Source organism: Phyllobates terribilis, unplaced genomic scaffold (genome assembly GCF_046119375.1).
Source record: "Phyllobates terribilis strain yellow unplaced genomic scaffold, ASM4611937v1 Scaffold_11__3_contigs__length_659146591, whole genome shotgun sequence".
In the NCBI taxonomy this organism is placed as follows: Eukaryota; Metazoa; Chordata; class Amphibia; order Anura; family Dendrobatidae; genus Phyllobates; species Phyllobates terribilis.
The window spans coordinates 327,761,326-327,778,880 of record NW_027362771.1 but is presented as its reverse complement, the minus strand read 5'-3'; the positions used below and the strand labels follow the sequence as shown (position 1 = coordinate 327,778,880).

The 17,555-nt window shown below is 43.2% G+C and overlaps 1 protein-coding gene across 1 annotated transcript in view; it reads left to right on the top strand.

Moving 5' to 3' along the window:
* The window catches only part of CHRNB4 (cholinergic receptor nicotinic beta 4 subunit), a 100,412-nt gene that overhangs the window by 61,285 nt on the left and 21,572 nt on the right, over nucleotides 1-17,555 (top strand). Inside the window, exons 3-4 of the mRNA XM_073652652.1 lie at nucleotides 4,656-4,700; nucleotides 9,831-9,940. Of these exons, the coding sequence (XP_073508753.1) occupies nucleotides 4,656-4,700; nucleotides 9,831-9,940 (155 nt within the window). The remainder of the gene's footprint in view (nucleotides 1-4,655; nucleotides 4,701-9,830; nucleotides 9,941-17,555) is intronic.

Here is a 17,555-nt window from a genome sequence, read left to right as displayed (position 1 = left end):
TTGAACTCCGGGGACCTCACCTCTGCAGCGCAGCAAAATACACTGACAAGAGTGATTACACTCCTATCAGTGTATACAGTGCTGTCTTCTACAGCAGTGACATCAGTGATTGCTGATGTGACTGCTGTAGAAGTGACCCGGATCGCCGTGGGACACCGGGATTACGTCATGACGGCGGACAGGTGAGAGATATGGTTGTTTTTTATTTTTGGTTTCTTACAGGAGATGAGGGATTCGGGGATTAGGTGTTAGGTGAGAATATGGTGTTTTTTATTTTTAAATAAATTATTAAAACTGTGTGGAATTTTATTGTAGAAAACCTTGTTTTTGCTTTCACTTTCATTGCGCAAGCGCAGCTGATGAGGGATCACTTCCGTCATCAGAGGCGCTTGGGCAGCTTGTGTACTGTGACAGCAGACGCTGGATAATGGGGCTAGTAGTCCCATCAGCCGGTGCCTGTCACGCACGGTAAGCTTTTTACCGCGGGTGACTGTCACAGCTCCGAGGATCATGCTGACAGCTGACAGCATGATCCCGCAATTCTGTGACCGGAGGTAGCGATCTTACCGCCGGTCACAGCCCCTGATTCCTGCGCTGTCACGCAGATGACAGCAAGGGGAAACCAGGGATGTTTGGGGCTGTGTTTGGGTTCGTGATTGGGTGCCTGAACACGAAATTTTTTTTGATGTTCAGGTTTATTCACCGAACCCGAACATCAAAACATTCGCTCATCTCTAATTCTGATCAGACTTTGATGAGAGTGGCATCAGTTTTTCTCATACGTGGTAAGAAAAAAAATAAGTTTTACCATTTGTGCTTTCTGTCTTTCATTCTGTCCTTGTCCTTTATGTCATCCGAGTGTGATCAAATTTTTTCCGCAGACCCATAGACCTGCATTGCCGATTGTGATCTGACCTCTTGGATCAAAATCGGATATGTCTCCAATTTTTTCAGTGGACTACTCCATCTGAAAAAATAATCAGACATGTGCACAGCTCCATAGAATATCCTAGGTACAATGGAAAAACATGGAAAGCACTCATCTGAGAAAATTGGTCGTGTGCACGAGCCCTTTGGTTGTAACTTTCTAATTCCATACATTCTGTAACGCCAATGGCGGTGTCACTTTGGAAATGCCCCAGCCAATAGCTGGGAGGCATCAGGTATATAAGGCACCCTCCCCAATTTGAAGGTGCCTGAGCAACCCCTGTAGTTTTCCTACTTAGTGTGTGTGCAACTAGTATCTTGCCAGGTCCCTGTACTTGAGTCCTGTATTATCTGAACCTGTTCTTGAAACCCATGTTGTCTGAACCAGAACCTGTTCCGAAACCTGTGTAGTCTGAACTAGTACCAGTGTCCGTCCTGGCTAGTGCTCCAGAATCCACACTGTCTGACCCAGGACCAGTGCCCATCCTATCTGGTGATCTAGAATCCGTACAGTCTGTACTGGCTCCGATATCTGTTATATCAGTATCCGAATCCTATCCTGCCAGTGATTCTGAGTCTGTGTCAGTGACTGCAATCATGACCCTTGGGGTCTGCTGCTACAGTACTGGGGGCTGTCTAGGAGTTGTACCTGGTGGCTACCTGCAGCGCAAGCCTAACTCCACCATCAGGAGCACTAGCGAAAACCAGAGAGCCGCTTAGCCACGCTCCTCCTGGGTAAGCCCAGCTTGTGGCGCAGTGGGTCCACGATCCACATGTGCGACACATTCAAGTGAACCTGTCAGTGATGGACAGCTATCTCTGCATGCACACATACACAGGAAAAGCTGTCAATCCGCCCACTGGACCTGTGTGCACGGAAAGAGCAGGGATTTCATTACATAAATGAAAAGATATTCAGAGTGTTTTCCTACAAAACGATATATCAATCTGTTCAGCTCCTGCTCTAACATGGTGCCTGCAAACTGCAATGCATTTCCAAGCCGACAGGTTCTTTTTAAAGAGAAGCTACAAAAGGGCTATTCTCTGCATATCATTGTTTTCTGTGAAATTGTTATGCAGTGTAAAAGAAGTTTTGGTAAATGTTCTCCAACGTGTCAACTCCATAGCAAGTCTCCCCCATTATAGCGTAAATTGAGACACTGATATCTACCCAGTGCTCCAAAGTGGCTGTATGAAGAGGAAGCCATATAATTAATATAATGTGATGTTCTTCAGGGCAGCTTGCAATGTGCTCTTATCAAACAGAAAGTTGCTTTGAAATGAAATTACCAAGTCTATTAGATTTCATATGCATTATGTCTATTATTGAGTTACCCTACAAGCTCTGTTCTCTGACTCAGACAACACACTATTGTGTAACTGTAAAGCCAAAAAACATTGAGCTCACGACCAGGTAAATGTTCGCATAATTTTTTTATAAGGATGCAAAGACAGATTTAGCTTTTGAAAATGTATATCTAATCGCTGATGACCCTATTATCAAAGATTTTAGATTGTAAGCTTGCGAGCAGGGACCTCACTTCTAATGTAACTGTTCAAACTGTCTTACCTCGTATTGAATTTATTGTCTGTACATGTCCCCGCTGTAAGGCGGCGGTGTTCACACCGTGCAGTAACTGAGGCAGTGACCCCAGCAAGTCCAACATAAACAGCTTTATTCAGCCACTCACGGGTAACATAGTAACATAGTAACATAGTTTGTAAAGCCGAATAAAGACTTGCGTCCATCAAGTTCGACCTGTTAGTTTTGTAATTGCTAAAGTTGATCCAGAGGAGGGCAAAAACCCCAAATGACTTAGCCAATCTTCACCTGAGGAAAAATTCCCTCCCGACTCTGAAACCAGCAGTCAGAATAAATCCCTGTATCAACCTACTATTTTATTTTATTTTTAAGTATATGCTGAAATCTGCCTGGTATCTAGAAATGCATCCAGTCCCCGCTTGAACTGGTTTAGTGAATCCGACATTACCGTCTCCTCACTCAGTGAATTCCATATTCTCACTGCTCTTACCGTAAAGAACCCCTTCCTATGCTGGTGCTGAAACCTTTTCTCTTCCAGTCTTAGTGAGTGCCCTCTTGTTACCGTAATATCCCTCCTTTTGAACAAATCCCGGGCAAGGTCTCTATACTGTCCCCTAACATATTTGTACACATTTATTATGTCCCCCCTCAACCTTCTCTTTTCCAGGCTGAATAGTCCTAGTTTTGCCAACCTCTCTGGATATTGCAGTCCCTCCATTCCCTTTATTAATTTTGTTGCCCTCCTTTGTACCTTTTCAAGCTCAATTATATCCTTTCTATATAGTGGGGCCCATAACTGAGCACAGTATTCCAAGTGTGGTCTGACCAGTGCTTTGTACAGTTGAAGAACAATGATCTCATCCTTTGCAGCTATACCTCTTCTGATACATCCCATTACCCTGTTTGCCCTTACAGCAGCCGCCTGACTTTGGGCACTCCAATTTAGTTTGCTATCAATCAAGATGCCCAAGTCCTTCTCCATCTCTGAATTCCCCAATGATTTCCCATTCAGTGAGTACTGGTGACTTCCATTTTTCCTTCCCATATGTATGACCTTACATTTCTCCTCGTTAAACCTCATTTGCCATTTAATGCTCCACCTACCCAGCTTATCCAAATCCCTCTGTAGGTCTGCACTGTCCTCTTTTGTATTAATTGTTTTACATAACTTTGTGTCATCTGCAAATATTGATATTTTACTATTTATCCCGTTGACTATGTCGTTAATAAAGATATTAAATAACATTGGGCCTAGTACAGACCCCTGTGGTACCCCACTAGTGACGCTTACCCAATCTGAGTATATTCCATTTATAACCACCCTCTGCCTTCTATCCTTTAACCAGTTAGCTACCCACTTGCAGACATTTTCCCCCAGCCCCATCATTCAGAAAAGTCCTCCGGTTCGCAGCCGGGGTAACATCAGTCCATAGACAATGTTTGACGGGGGCAACGGCCGTGCCGGGCCGCTCAGCACTGGACAGGTGCAAAGCCTTCCCAGGCGTGGGTTCAGCCACACTCAACCCTGCTAAGCTTTCCTGCTATGCTCCTAGCAGGTTCCAACATAGAACAACACTAATCCTTAGTGCAGGGTTTTAAAGGACCTGTGGCAAGAGCCACTGGAAAACCCATGTTGGAGGGAGGAGGTCGCCCCTCTGCCTCCTGTGACCTCCTCCAAGAAATGAAGGCCCTGCCGGGTTTTACTAATCTGCCTTAGCCAGATAGCCTGACCAGGTCAATGCTCACCTTCATTCCTGCATTGCAGGTGAGTTTGTGACTGCAACGCACTCCAATGGTTTTAATAGGTCTCTGTACACATTCTGGGGGATATATAACGTCCCTCGTATACGATCCCGGTCACTGCCTCACATTGCTTAATTATAAAGTGCTGTGGAACATGTTGGCGCTCTATAAATAAAAATTATTATTATTATTATTACGACACTAGCAAATGTCTGTCAAAATAGCATTAAGCATTTTTATGTAACTGACAGATGTTCATTTGTGAATTTTTAGTTCTATTGTCCATTTCTTTTGTTTGTGAATATCAGTATACAATGTAGATGAATGATTACAAAACCGTCACAGAATTTAATAGTGCTGCTGAACTTATTGATGCTACGTAAAGCTCAAAATGGCTTTATATATTCTTTTCTTAATTATCAATCTGTCCCTTTTGTCCTAGAACGAACGAGAGCAAATCATGACAACTAATGTGTGGCTCAATCAGGCAAGTAAAAATTTACATTGATTTCAAGGATTCTATAAAAGTCATGATATCATAAATCTAACAATATAAAACTAATGCAAATGATCAACGTGGACTTTCCAGTCTGATCACAGCAGACACCCTTCTTTCTAATAAAGGTCCTTTAGAGTCAGCTGTTTATAGAGTTTGTATTGTCTCATATCATTTTGATATTTTTACTAATATATCCCTCAGTGAAGGGGAAGAAGGCAGTATTAGCTAGTGTTACATAGGCAACAATGGTGGATTGCTACCATTATAGGTCCAACAAGATTACTCTGGCGTTGTGGTGTATGGATCCCTCCAGGCTGTCTATATGGGCGGTTACAAGCTGTCCTGGTGTTTTTCTGCTAGTGAATGACAAATATTAAAAGAGATATTCAGGTTTTATTAAGTCCGAAGTTTGCTTCCAATTATAACCCTATTTCCCAGACATTTCCTGCTAAAAATGTTTCATATTTTCATAGCAAAATTCATTCTCCACTCCACATGTGGCAGTCAGACTATTTCTCTAGATCAACATGCTATGACAGAACTTAGTACCCATAACCTGTAATATATTTTTGAAGAAAGGCATTTTAATGAATTAACAACATGTGGTAGAGAGTCCCATAATCTCACTGCTCTTACATTAAGGAATCTGCGTCCATGATGATGATTAAACCTTCCTTACTCTAGTCCAGGGATGTCAAACTCAAACACACAGACTGCCAAAATGAAAAACCCGGACAATCTCGCAGGCCAACCGGTAAATAGTATAATGGGCCCCACACAGTTCTCCATACAGAATAATGGGTCCCACATAGTCCTCCATATAGTATAATAGCCCAACATACAGTGGTGGCCAAAAGTATTGGCATCCCTGCAATTCTGTCAGATAATACTCAGTGTCTTCCTGAAAATGATTGCAATCACAAATTCTTTGGTATTATTATCTTCATTTAATTTGTCTTCAATGAAAAAACACAAAAAGAATTGTCCTAAAGCCAAATTGGATATAATTCCACACCAAACCTAAAAAAGGGGGGTGGACAAAAGTATTGGCACTGTTTGAAAAATCATGTGATGCTTCTCTAATTCGTGTAATTAACAGCACCTGTAACTTACCTGTGGCACCTAACAGGTGTTGGCAATAACTAAATCACACTTGCAGCCAGTTAACATGGATTAAAGTTGACTCAACCTCTGTCCTGTGTCCTTGTGTGTACCTCATTGAGCATGGAGAAAAGAAAGAAGACCAAAAAACTGTCTGAGGACTTGAGAAACCAAATTGTGAGGAAGCATGAGCAATCTCAAGGCTACAAGTCCATCTCCAAAGACCTGAATGTTCCTGTGTCTTCCGTGTGCAGTGTCATCAAGAAGTTTAAAGCCCATGGCACTGTGGCTAACCTCCCTAGATGTGGACGGAAAAGAAAAATTGACGAGAGATTTCAACTCAAGATTGTGCGGATGGTGGATAAAGAACCTCAACTAACATCCAAACAAGTTCAAGCTGCCCTGCAGTCCGAGGGTACAACAGTGTCAACCCGTACTATCCGTCGGCGTTTGAATGAAAAGGGACTGTATGGTAGGATACCCAGGAAGACCCTACTTCTTACCCCGAGACATAAAAAAGCCAGGCTGGAGTTTGCCAAAACTTACCTGAGAAAGCCTAAAACGTTTTGGAAGCATGTTCTCTGGTCAGATGAGACAAAAGTAGAGCTTTTTGGGAAAAAGCATCAACATAGAGTGTACAGAAAAAAAATGTAGGGCCCAGTGTGAGAAAGCTGGGTCTCCCTCAGAGGTCATGGGTCTTCCAGCAGGACAATGACCCAAAACACACTTCCAAAAGCACTATAAAATGGTTTGAGAGAAAGCACTGGAGACTTCTCAGGTGGCCAGCAATGAGTCCAGACCTGAATCCCATAAAACACCTGTGGAGAGATCTCAAAATGGCAGTTTGGAGAAGGCACCCTTCAAATATCAGGGACCTGGAGCAGTTTGCCAAAGAAGAATGGTCTACAATTCCAGCAGAGCATTGTAAGAAACTCATTGATGGTTACCGGAAGCGGTTGTTCGCAGTTATTTTGGCTAAAGGTTGTGCAACCAAGTATTAGGCTGAGGGTGCCAATACTTTTGTCTGGCCCATTTTTGGAGTTTTGTGTGAAATGATCAATGATTTGATTTTTGCTTCATTCTCTTTTGTGTTTTTTCCTTGCAAGCAAATTAAATGAAGATAATAATACCAAAGAATTTATGATTGCAATCATTTTCAGGAAGAAACTGAGTATTATCTGACAGAATTGCAGGGGTGCCAATACTTTTGGCCACCACTGTAGCTTTCCATACAGTATAATGAGCCCCACATACTCCTCCATACATTATAATAGGCCCCACAAAGTTCTCCATACAGTATAATGGTCCCACATAGTCCTCCATACAGCATAATAGCCTCACATAGCTTTCCATAGATTATAATGGGCCCCACATTGTCCTCCATACAGAATAATGGGTCCCACATAGTCCTCCATACATTATAATGGGTCCCACATCGTCCTCCATACAGCATAATAGCCCCACATAGCTTTCCATACAGTATAATGGGCCCCACATAGTCCTCCATACAGTATAATGGTCCCACAAATTCCTCCATACAGTATAATGGCCCCGCACAGTCCTCCATACAGTATAATGGGCCCCACATAGTCCTCCATAAAGAATAATGGGACCCACATAGTCCTCCATACATTATAATGGGCCCCACATAGTCCTCCATACAGTATAATGGGCCCCGCATAGTCCTCCATACAGTATAATGGGCCCCACATAGTCCTCCATACAGTATAATGGGCCCCACATAGTCCTCCATACAGTATAATGGGCCCCACAAAGTCTTCCATACAGTATAATGGGCCCCACAAAGTCCTCCATACAGTATAATGGGCCCCACAAAGTCTTCCATACGGTATAATGGGCCCCACAAAGTCCTCCATACAGTATAATGGGCCCCATAAAGTCCTCCATACAGTATAATGGGCCCCACAAAGTCCTCCATACAGTATAATGGGACCCACATAGTCCTCCGTACAGTATAATGGGCCCCATAAAGTCCTCCATACAGTATAATGGGCCCCACAAAGTCCTCCATACGGTATAATGGGCCCCACAAAGTCTTCCATACAGTATAATGGGCCCCACAAAGTCCTCCATGCAGAATAATGGCTCCACATAGTGGTGGTGGTTCTGGTGTTTAGGGCCAAATATAATCACCCTGTGGGCCAGATTTGGCCCAAGGGCCAGAGTTTGACATGTATGCTCTAGATGTAGAGGATGCCGCCTTGTCCTTGTTGTTTATAAAGGTCATTAGAAAGATCTGTGTACTGTCCTCTCATATATTTATACATTGTAATAAGATCGCCCCCAAACCTTTGTTTTTCCAAACTGAATAACCTTGGTCGCTCTTCTCCGTATCCGCTCTAGTTCAGCTATGTCCTTCTTACACACTGAAGTCCAAAATAGTACACAATATTCTAATTGTGGCCTAAATATTCTATGTGTGAATATGGAGCACATGTCGCTTATCACACGGAGCTTATTTAAAGATCATGTTCCAAAAACTCAGTTTTGCTTTGTGTTTTGGTGTATTTTTTATGTTCCTTTTATGTGTGGTCATGTCTGTACTGTTTACACATACAGTAGAAGTAAGTTATGTTAGGTGCTTAAACAGTAACCGTCATTTTAATTTTTATTTCACAAATCAATAGTACAGGTGAAAATAAGTAACTTTGTCATACAGTATATCTTATCAGAGAAATCTGCTTTCTCCGCCAGGACAGATCAGTCATTATCAAAATTCTCAATTTCCAGATAAAATCTGTATTTAGTGAAGACAGATTATTACATTACTGAGACAGGAGATGACAGTTACTGCTGATACGATTCTATGCAGATGGAGGGGGAGGAGCTTTGACTTTAAAGGCGTATTCCCATCTCCAAGATCCTATCCCAGTATGTAGTAGGTGTAATAATAATATTATTATTATTATTATTAGCAAATTCCTCCAATTAGAAATGTAGTATCGTTTTTCTGATTTGCTATGTCTCTTTCCTCATGTGCAGGCATTGCAGGACCTTAGGTATCCATGGTTATGACCACTAGCAGCTAGCTAACTGTCACTATATCAGTGGTCATAACCATGGATACCTAAGGTCCTGCAGTGCCTGCACATGGGTTAAGCGACATAGCGAATAAGAAAAACTATACTACATTTCTAATTGGAAATATTATTATACCTACTACATGGAATAGGATCTTGGAGATGGGAATACCCCTTTTACTCCTCCCTCCTCTTCAACCCTCCCCTCCACATAGAATGTTAGCAGTAGCTGCCATCTCCTATATTTTCACATGTACTATTGATTTGTGAACTAATAATTTAAACAACGGTTACTCTAAAGGGCTTTCCAGGACTTTAATATTAGTAGCCTGTTCTTAGGCTCTCAATATTAGATTGATTGAGGTCCAACTCTCAGCACATCCGTCAATCAGCTGTGTGAAGGGGCCATGTCACTTATATAGCCGGCATCTGTGCCTGAGCCCGCTCCACACTCCATCACGTAATAAATTATAATACATCATGGCATGGGAAGGGGTTTCAGTACCAGAAAACCCTAAATAACATCTATGAATGCTGCTGATCTTATTGGCATCAGTGTGATGGGGACTTGTGACGCAACAGAAAGCTTCACATCATTATCACCCATAGACTAAGCTTTCGTCTCACCCATCCTTACAAGTGGGCAATATAATACGCCATGACCTGAAGGTCATGGAGCAGAGTGTGCCTGCATCGAAAGAAATAATAGATCGTTAGCCATTTAGAAGGTAGAGAAGTGAAAAGGATGTGATTGAAGCATCCTGTGACATTTTAATGTGTTTATATATAACATTGTGTAAATTCATATCAAGTACAAGAATGGTTGTTCATCTAAGAGTTTTTGTGGTATTAGTACATTGGTTTTGCAGACAATGGAAATGTTGATGTAGTTCTAAAAGCCTTATCTGACGGAATCTAATAAATTTATATACAAGCTGACGTAGAACATAAGGTTTTCTGATTTTGTCATTTGTAGGAGTGGGTAGATTATCGCTTGACCTGGAATCCAGCAGAATATGATGGCATAAGAAAACTCCGCATTCCATCAAAACAGATTTGGCTGCCAGACATTGTGCTTTACAATAAGTAATCCTTTTTATATATTTTGAGGTTGTTAGTTCCATTGCTGTTTAAAGTTAACCATAAGCTAAATTACATTTAAAGCCTGTATATGCATTTGAACTCTTCCCTTTAATTGCTCATTTGCTTCCTACATGCAAAATTCAGAAACGTTCTAGTCTTCATTAAAAATGTCCTAACATTTAAGGCGAAGTTCCCACAAATGAGTATTTAGTGCACTTTTGATGTAGCAGATTTTCTGCAGCATTTCTGCACCAATTAGCTAATTTGGGCTACTTGCGATCTTTCGTTGCTTTCTTGAGTGCGTTTTATCACATGCATTATTATCACATTTTTTTCTGCTGAAGTTTTTGTCTTTTTTTTATACGTTATATTTTAGTAAAATGGCTTTGTTTTAGAAACTCCCTGTTACTTAGCTTTGATATTGATAAAGTCATGTGCGAATTACAAGTGTATTTACTGCACTTCTGCCGTGGAAAAACAATGAAAACGCAAATGTATTTTTTATCTGTGGATTTCGCTCATCTCACTCAAGTTTATGAGGAAAATCTACAAATAAAACAAACTGACATGTTGCAGACTTTAAAGTCACACCGCAGGTCAGTTTATGCAGCGCAAAAATAAAACGCACAGTGATCATGAGAAAATGCACCAAATACTCATCATGGGAAAGTAGCCTTAGAGTCTGTACATAGCTGCTGTGGTGCTTCTAATGACATAGAACTGACAGAACACTGTTCCTGGCCAATGGCTGTTGGCTCAGGGCTGAAATAATCGGCTCTCTTATCCCTTCTCTCAGTATAAGGCCAATTTCAGACGTCAGTTTATCATGGTCCGAGTATAGACCGCAATGCACATACTGGCCGCAGGGCTCTTGACCTGAACTTGAAAGCCTTATATATGCCTATTGTGGCGGTTCAGCTCACAAGTAGGCACTAATTTCAGCACAAGCATAGGGCTCTGTGCAAACACTAAGTAACATTTATTGCGTTTTTCCTCACTTCAACTGAAATTTCTTTCTTCAGCACAATAAGATATAACAAAAACAGTCTTTTCCTTGGCAGAGACAAAGCAAAGTAAATGTAATGGTGTCACCAATCTCTGTGTTGCATCAGTAGGACCTCAAGCAGCTTTAAACGCCTTCCCCAACAAACACAACTGTTGACCTACAGCACAGAACACACTATGAGCTGTCTCAGTAGCCCTTTATTAGACCTGTAAGGCCTGAGTAGGAGTATGGAAGCGACCTTTGCCACCCAGGCTCTCTGGTGACTCCTAAATCCCAGATCTGGAATCCACTCAAAACAAACTTCTCAGTAATCTATAAATCCCAAACACTTTACTGGAATTGTAAGATGCTACATTTATTGTGCATGATAACAGAGAGCGGAAAAAATGCATCAAATACTCATCATGGGAAAGTAGCCTTAGAGTCTGTACATAGCTGCTGTGGTAGCTCTAATGACATAGACCTCAAACACAACTGTTCATCTAAAGCACAGAATACACTTTGAGCTGTGTCAGTTGTCTTTCATTAGACATGTAAGGCCTGTGTTGGAATTTGGGAGTGATCTTTCCCATCCAGACTCTCTGATCACTCCTACAATCCGGACCCGGAATCCACTCAAAACAAATTGCTCAGTTAGCTAGTGTTACTGGTACAGCCTTTCTGGTATTTACATCACCGAGACCTTGGTGATACATACATAAAGTGGTTGACAGTATCTGGCACCTTCTTACACTGTATATACGCCTATTTGAATCACTAGCAGGGAGTGGAAGAGGTTGTAAATATCAAAGTAACACTATATTGACATATTCAGGCCAATTATTTCATCCTTGAGAAAAGGAGTGTTTTCCATTTGTGTGACATCCTTTTTGGCTCTGTGTTGCAGCAGTGTTGCATCATTTTTTTCTATGTTTTAAAAACTGAAGGAGTATTGTCCTGTATCTTCTTTTTTTTTGTATTTTTGTAATTGAAAATTATATAACCTTTCAATAAAAATTGAATTTTGAAAAAAAAAAAAAAAAAAAACTGAAGGAGATCGACTATCTGAACTTTTATTTATCCATTGATTGATCAGTGAAAACCCAATAGAAAACAGATGGAACACTTCAGCAACAAGGATGTCTTCAGTGTGTCATTAATTTTATATGGATCCTTGTAAACTTTAGTGGCGATCAAGTTTGATCCGCAAAACGGATGAGAATAAGACATTCTCCCAGTCTCATGGACTGGAGATATGAATCCGTTTTTTTTAAAACTGTTGTGTGTATGGATCAATTAAACTCTATGAGGCAGTGTGCTGTCTGAGAAAAAAAAACATTCAGCACTAGAATATCTCACACGACAATTGTAAATGGAGCCTATAAAGTATTAGGGTGTCTGCAGTGAGAGACAGAGATCACAGTCAGCAGGAGCAGAATCTGCAGAGTGGGGAAAGAGAGGATCAGACATGCAGAATCACTGTGGGAAGAGGAAAGAACCCACAACAAAATCTGCAGGAAGAGCGCAAACCTATTAATTGGCCTATATATTTTAGATGGGCCAAATCCCAAACTAAGTCCATCAGTCAGAACATCAAATGTGTCATATGTGTTCCAGCATAACAGACAGAGATGAACACTTGACCTGTTTTAAATTCTTGTTTTACTGGGAGTAACATCAACACATGCGAAAAGCCTAAAACTTGGATAAGGTTTCAAATAATTGTATATCAAGTAGTCTGAAACTGAATAAAATTATGAAAATTAAGGTAACTACTAACATAAATACACTGCTCAAAAAAATAAAGGGAACACTCAAATAACACATCCTAGATCTGAATGAATGAAATATTCTCATTGAATACTTTGTTCTGTACAAAGTTGAATGTGCTGACAACAAAATCACACAAAAATCATCAATGGAAATCAAATTTATTAACCAATGGAGGCCTGGATTTGGAGTCACCCCCAAAATTAAAGTGGAAAAACACACTACAGGCTGATCCAACTTTGATGTAATGTCCTTAAAACAAGTCAAAATGAGGCTCAGTATTGTGTGTGGCCTCCACATGCCTGTATGACCTCCCTACAATGCCTGGGCATGCTCCTGATGAGGTTGCGGATGGTCTCCTCTGGGATCTCCTCCCAGACCTGGACTAAAGCATCCGCCAACTACTGGACAGTCTGTTGTGCAACGTTGGTGGATAGAGCGAGACATGATGTCCCAGATGTGCTCAATCGGATTCAGGTCTGGGGAAAGGGCGGGCCAGTCCATAGCTTCAATGACTTCATCTTGCAGGAACTGTTGACACACTCCAGCCACATGAGGTCTGGCATTGCCCTGCATTAGGAGGAACCAAGGGCCACTCGCACCAGCATATGGTCTCAGAAGGGGTCTGAGGATCTCATCTCGGTACCTAATGGCAGTCAGGCTACCTCTGGCGAGCACATGGAGGGCTGTGCGGCCCTCCAAAGAAATGCCACCCACACCATTACTGACCCACTGCCAAACCGGTCATGCTGAAAGATGTTGCAGGCAGCAGATCACTCTCCATGGCGTCTCCAGACTCTGTCATGTCTGTCACATGTGCTCAGTGTGAACCTGCTTTCATCTGTGAAGAGCAAAGGGCGCCAGTGGCGACTTTGCCAATCTTGGTGTTCTGTAGCAAATGCAAAGCGTCCTGCACGGTGTTGGGCTGTGAGCACAACCCCCATCTGTGGACTTCAGGCCCTCATACCACCCTCATGGAGTCGGTTTCTAACCGTTTGTGCAGACACATGCACATTTGTGGCCTGCTGGAGGTCATTTTGCAGGGCTCTGGCAGTGCTCCTCCTGTTCCTCCTTGCACAAAGGCGGAGGTAGCTGTCCTGCTGCTGGGTTGTTGCCCTCCTACGGCCCCCTCCACGTCTCCTGGTGTACTGGCCTGGTAGCGCTTCCAGCCTCTGGACACTACGCTGACAGACACAGCAAACCTTCTTGCCACAGCTCGCATTGATGTGCCATCCTGGATGAGCTGCACTATCTGAGCAACTTCTGTGGGTTGAAACAGAAAACACTGAATCTTAAAGCACAGGACACAGACCATACTATCACCTGTAGGCTGGCCCGGTCAAACTTATATCAAGTGCTTAGTGTATGGACCAATGAGGAATGGCAGACCATTCGGTAACACACATGGAGGAAAGAGAACCACCGAATGATAGGTCCAATCATGCAAAGGATTATATAAATCACTTTTATTATGTAAAGGTAACAAGTGGCACTACATGCAAAGAGAGAGCCGCATTGTAGAGTCCAAAACACAGAAAAAAATCACAAAGTATAATTTACATGATAAGCTGCATAATCCAAAACATGATAGTAATCAAACAGGTACAAGTATAGATCGTAATTGCTAGGAATCTAATTAACATATAGAGTGAGTCCCCTGAGAATCCCCTAAGAATCTAGGATAAAGAGCAGGTATATGATCAACCAACATATATAGGAGTACTATGTGTACTATAATACTAGCCATATCTATATCAAATATATATGTACAGGCAGTACCAAAGGGGCAACATACGGTCAATAGGAGAAAAATGTATAGCGTACCTGTGAGTACAGCAGCTGGTGTGAGTGGCACTCCGCGGCAAACCCCGACGCGCGTTTCGGACAACACGTCCTTCGTCAGGGGGTACCGTCTATATGAACCACCGTGTATATAAAGGGTAATGTGACCAATTGTAAGCCATGACATACTTAGTTAGTGTGACCTGTAATCGGAATCACATGGGGACACGTGCGCCCAGCTGTATGCCGGTGGATGGGGGCAGGAGGCGTGAGTGGTGCGCGCATGCGCCGTCATGCATCAGCCGACACCGGGTCAGGAAGGACCCGAGTCACATGACACATAGAGACGCACGCATCACAGCTACCCGGAACACAGACAGGGCATGCGCGCGACGCCAGCCAGATCCCCATGGCAACTGACACGCTATGAGAGGGAGCTGCCGTGTATGCACAGTAACTGGAGATGTACCAGACCAACATAAAATATAATGCAGAAAATCCACCAGAAAAAGAAGAAAGGAAAGTAAGTGGGGAATGATGAGACGAGACAGATATATAGGACAATGAGCAGAAGGAATGAAAGATGATATGATATATGAAACAATGTATGAAGAGAAATAGCAGAAGTGTGAGATGCATATGTCACAGTGTGAGTAAAATGCTCACAAGCAAATATGGAGAAGAGTAGATAGTCGCAATAAAATGAGCAGACGTGGAGATGGACGAAAAAGGTGAAGAGAAAAGTGAAATGATGAGAAAAAGTGAATAAAAGTGTATCATTGACTGAGTAGTCAAAATATATCAAGGTGTAAGAAGAAAAAAGAAAAAAGAAAAACGGAAAAAAGGGGGGGAAGGGGGTAGATGAATGGTGAAAAAATGAAAAAATGAGACACTTACTTTCCTTTCTTCTTTTTCTGGTGGATTTTCTGCATTATATTTTATGTTGGTCTGGTACATCTCCAGTTACTGTGCATACACGGCAGCTCCCTCTCATAGCGTGTCAGTTGCCATGGGGATCTGGCTGGCGTCGCGCGCATGCCCTGTCTGTGTTCCGGGTAGCTGTGATGCGTGCGTCTCTATGTGTCATGTGACTCGGGTCCTTCCTGACCCGGTGTCGGCTGATGCATGACGCGGCGCCCGCGGCTTCCGGTTCCTCCTGACGGCGCATGCGCGCACCACTCACGCCTCCTGCCCCCATCCACCGGCATACAGCTGGGCGCACGTGTCCCCATGTGATTCCGATTACGGGTCACACTAACTAAGTATGTCATGGCTTACAATTGGTCACATTACCCTTTATATACACGGTGGTTCATATAGACGGTACCCCCTGACGAAGGACGTGTTGTCCGAAACGCGCGTCGGGGTTTGCCGCGGAGTGCCACTCACACCAGCTGCTGTACTCACAGGTACGCTATACATTTTTCTCCTATTGACCGTATGTTGCCCCTTTGGTACTGCCTGTACATATATATTTGATATAGATATGGCTAGTATTATAGTACACATAGTACTCCTATATATGTTGGTTGATCATATACCTGCTCTTTATCCTAGATTCTTAGGGGATTCTCAGGGGACTCACTCTATATGTTAATTAGATTCCTAGCAATTACGATCTATACTTGTACCTGTTTGATTACTATCATGTTTTGGATTATGCAGCTTATCATGTAAATTATACTTTGTGATTTTTTTCTGTGTTTTGGACTCTACAATGCGGCTCTCTCTTTGCATGTAGTGCCATTTGTTACCTTTACATAATAAAAGTGATTTATATAATCCTTTGCATGATTGGACCTATCATTCGGTGGTTCTCTTTCCTCCAACTTCTGTGGGTTGTAGAGTCCGTCTCATGCTACCACGAGTGTCAAAGCACAACCAACATTCAAAAGTGACCAAAACATCAGCCAGAAAGCTGTAGCGTCGGCGTCCCTGCCTCCTGCTAGGCAGAGACGCCGTTCCTCTCACCTCCCTGCTCCGTCCTCGGCGTCCTATTCCCGCGCTGCTGGCAGCGCTCGCCGCTTCCCGGGCACTGTGCTTAGGGCGCGCTCCCTCTCTCTTAAAGGGGCCGCGCGCGCCGTCCTAAGGAGTCTCCGGCCAATTGCCGGTGGAGCTCCCATATATAAGGCACCTCCCCCAAAATGGAGGTGCCCGAGAAAAGTTGTTGCAAAGCCTTTCACCTCTGCTTCAGCCCTCAGGTTCCGTTGCCAGTCTGCTTTCCAGCTCTGTCTACCTGCTTTTATTCCTGCGGTACGACAGTCTGTCTACATGCATCCGCCAGTCTGTCTATGGACCAGTCCGCCGGCGGATCAGGAAGCTCCTGCCTGATACCTGCCTGAGACCACCTGCCGTCACTTGCCGTGACCACCTGCCAGCCAGCCGAGAGACTCTTACCCGCTCACCTGGGAGCGCTCACCTGCTACCCGCCAGCTAGCCTACCTGGAGGCTCTGCCGTCACTTGCCGTGACCTCCTGCCAGCCAGCCGAGAGACTCTTACCCGCTCACCTGGGAGTGCTCACCTGCTACCCGCCTGCTAGCCTACCTGGAGGCTCTGCCGTCACTTGCCGTGACCACCTGCCTGTCTAGAGACTCTTACCCTGCTGTCACTTGCCGTGACCACCCGCCTGTCAAGAGACTGTTCCCGTCACTTGCCGTGACCTCCTGCCCTTCTACCCAGAGACTGTTCCTGTCACTTGCCGTGACTACCTGCCCGCCTTCCCTGGGAGCCACCTGCTTCCTTACAAGGACTGCCCCTTTGTATAGTAGCTCAGAGGTTCCACCTCCCAGACCCGTTACAAAAGCATTGGTACTGAGATGTGGTCTTTGGTCCCCGCCTGCAGAACCACTCCTTTATTGAGGGTGTCTTGATAATTGCCAATAATTTCCATCTATTGTCTATTCCATGTGCACAACAGCATGTGAAATTGATTGTCAATCAGTGTTGCTTCTTAAGTGGACAGTTTGATTTCACAGAAGTTTGATTTACTTGAAGTTATATTCTGTTGTTTAAGTGTTCCCTTTATTTTTTTGAGCAGTATATATATAGTATATTTATTTTTTTCTCACAAGACAGGTTTC